The following is a 2,974-nucleotide window of genomic DNA, read 5'->3' on the forward strand; positions in this document are numbered from 1 at the left end:
GAATATGAGGTACATTCATATATTTAAAAACAAATTTTAGTAATATTAATAAATAATAATAGTGATTAATATATATAAATAAAATAATAATTATTTATTAATAGTTATAATTAAGACTAGACCAAAAAAAAATCATATTTAGGAAGATTATTTTTAAAATTTAATAAAAATATTATGCAAAGAATAATATTAAAAATAATAAATGTATAGAGTCCAATTTTAAAAATAGAAAAAAATTTATGAAAATTTATAATATAATGCATATCATAAGGAATTACACATGTCCACTTATATGTAGCTGCACTTCATAATGAATAAGTTATCCACTTTTTTGAAGGTGATGAAAAAAAAACTATAAAATAATGTTTCATAGTTATAATATTTTAAATACAGTTATATTAATATTACTACTATAAAAAATTTATATAAAATATTTTATGTTCAAGTCTTAAAAGTATATATAGAAAAGGATTCTATGTTATATAAAATCAAATAATTTGATTCCATAAATCAAAAGTGTAAAATAAGAATCAAATAAATATTCTTAAAATGGATATTATAAAAATATTTGAAATTTAAATAAAATAAAAAGTTAAGGTAAAATTTTTAAAATATGATAGGTAAAGCACAATGTATTAAATAAAAAATATTTGTAGATTTTAAAAATTTCCAACTTAAACTTACTGAATAGGACTTAATTATATATATTTGGTCAATAGAAAAAAAAAAGTAGGAAGCCTACATGATATTTGCCCTTTCTTCTTCAGACAATTTAAAGCAGTTAAAAATGCATTTTTCATAGAGCAAATTTATTAAATTGGAAATAAAATTACAATCAATGTACTTTGGGAAAACCTACCATTAGTTAAAGTATTACTTAATAATATTATTGACTCAAAATTAACAAATACATGTATCTACCATTATTTAAATATTGCAAATGTTAAAAAGTAAATATCATTAAAGCTTTCATTTTAAATATGGACATAGATGGAATAAAAATGAAGAGCCATTTTACCGTTGCAAAATGCCAGTTGGAAAACTATTCACACATACTTTTTTTTTTTGATAAGCAATGATATATTGAAAAATCAAGAGCACAAAACGTACTTGATATACAAGCACATATACGAATATCGAATTTGGTCTCTATATATACATCACATTATTCAGAAAACGAAAATCACCAATCCTCAACTTTACTTCTTTTTCTCTATCGATTTTCACCTTCTTCTTGTCAAAAACATGACTAGAAAAATGGTGAAACTTGCTTTCATTGAGAACGATAAGGCAAGGAAATTAACATACAATAAAAGGAAGAAGAGTTTAATGAAGAAGGTTGATGAAATAACAACCCTCTGCGATATAGAAGCTTGTGCGATTATTTATGGCCCATACGATCCTCAACCTGAGATCTGGCCGTCGCCGTCGGGAGTTGAAAAGGTGCTTACGAAATTCAAGGCAGCGCCTGAATATGATCAAAGCAGAAGAATGGTGGATCAAGAGAGTTTTCTGAAACAAAGAATTGGGAAGGCTGAAAAGCAACTTAAAAGGCAATGGGCAGATAACAAAGAGAAAGAGACAACCATGCTGATGTTTCAGTGTCTCAGTGCTGGGAAGGTCGTGCAGAACGATATGTCAATGAGTGATTTGAATAATCTTTCTTGCATGATTGATCATAATTTGAGGAAGATTGGTAGAATGAAGGAATCCGGTGATAGTGAAAATATTAATCACCAAAATCCAATCGAAAGTCAAGTCATGGCTGCTCAAAGCCAAGTCCGACTCCCCATGGCACCACCACTGCCACTATTACCACCACCGCCGCCACCACCAACCGCACCTGATAATGATGAAATTGAAATGATGAGTAGGTTGGGATGGATATGAATAATAATGTCATTCAAAAGCAGTTGTTTATGGACTTGATGATGCATATCCTTTGAGGTGGATATCACGAATTTAGTCCAAATTTTTAATTATAGGATGATTTATAATTTGTTTTTTTTTTTGTGTACGTGAAGATACAATCATTGGTCATCTGTAATTTTCACATGTTTTACGTATTTCTGTGTGCTTTCAATACTTTTGCAATATCCTTAATCTTGACTATTAACAATTATATTTATATATAGAAATAATGAAACACACGAATGAAAGGGTTGTGAAAGTTGAGTTCAAGTTTTGAGATGCAACTAAGGGGAAATGAGAACAATTAATTTTTGCAACCAATTAAGATCCCTCTAGTATTATTTCTAAGGGGGTGAGAGGTAAGGATCATAGAAACAAATGAATTAATAAATGATAATCAACCAACAATAATAAGTTGGGAATTGGTCTTGAATGAAGAAGTGTCTCGTGACCTCCAAACTTGTTACAAATCTACTTTAAGAAGATTAAAATGAAGTGTAACAAACCCACTAGTTCTTTTTGAAAATTTTCATTGAGAGCTTGTAATTAATATTTTATAAAAGCACTATTGTAGACACTATCTTTAATAACACCTTTTAGAAAAGCATTATTAATACCCTTTATTTATTCTTTTAAGAAAATGAGATTTTGGACCTTAGAACAACTGATTTTCATCTTTTCTGAGGCTCATCTTCTTCTATCTCTATTTCATGACTTCTGAGAGCACTAACCAACTCCTCAAGAGATATGTTATTGAGATCATTAGAGAGCTTTAACACAATTACCATAGTAGGTCTTCATTTCTTGGGTAGACTTCTGATGATCTTTTTAACATGATCAGCAGTAGTATAACATTTGTCCAGAACCCTGAGTCTTGTGACTAGAGATTGAAACCTTGAAAACATAGTTTCTACAGTTTCTTCTTCTTTTTCCATCATGAAGGTTTCATACTTTTGAATTAAGGCCAAGGCCTTAAATTCTTTGACTTGAGCATTGCCTTCACGAATCATTCTTAACGAATCAAGAATGTCTTTTTCTAAATTTCTATTTGTAATTTTCTCAT

The 2,974-nt window shown here is 28.7% G+C and overlaps 1 protein-coding gene across 1 annotated transcript; it reads left to right on the forward strand.

The window, feature by feature from the left end:
* The first annotated feature begins 1,245 nt into the window (after positions 1-1,245).
* LOC131658530 (agamous-like MADS-box protein AGL80) lies at positions 1,246-1,890 on the forward strand. Its single transcript, XM_058927816.1, has one exon. It carries the CDS (start codon positions 1,246-1,248, stop codon positions 1,888-1,890), a length of 645 nt encoding a protein of 214 aa, XP_058783799.1.
* Positions 1,891-2,974: the final 1,084 nt, after the last annotated feature.

This window comes from Vicia villosa, linkage group LG3 (genome assembly GCF_029867415.1).
Source record: "Vicia villosa cultivar HV-30 ecotype Madison, WI linkage group LG3, Vvil1.0, whole genome shotgun sequence".
NCBI lineage: Eukaryota > Viridiplantae > Streptophyta > Magnoliopsida > Fabales > Fabaceae > Vicia > Vicia villosa.

Excerpts from the sequence above, each read along its gene's own strand:
- LOC131658530 (XM_058927816.1), top strand. The coding sequence starts at position 1,246 with ATGACTAGAAAAATGGTGAAACTTGCTTTCATTGAGAACGATAAGGCA.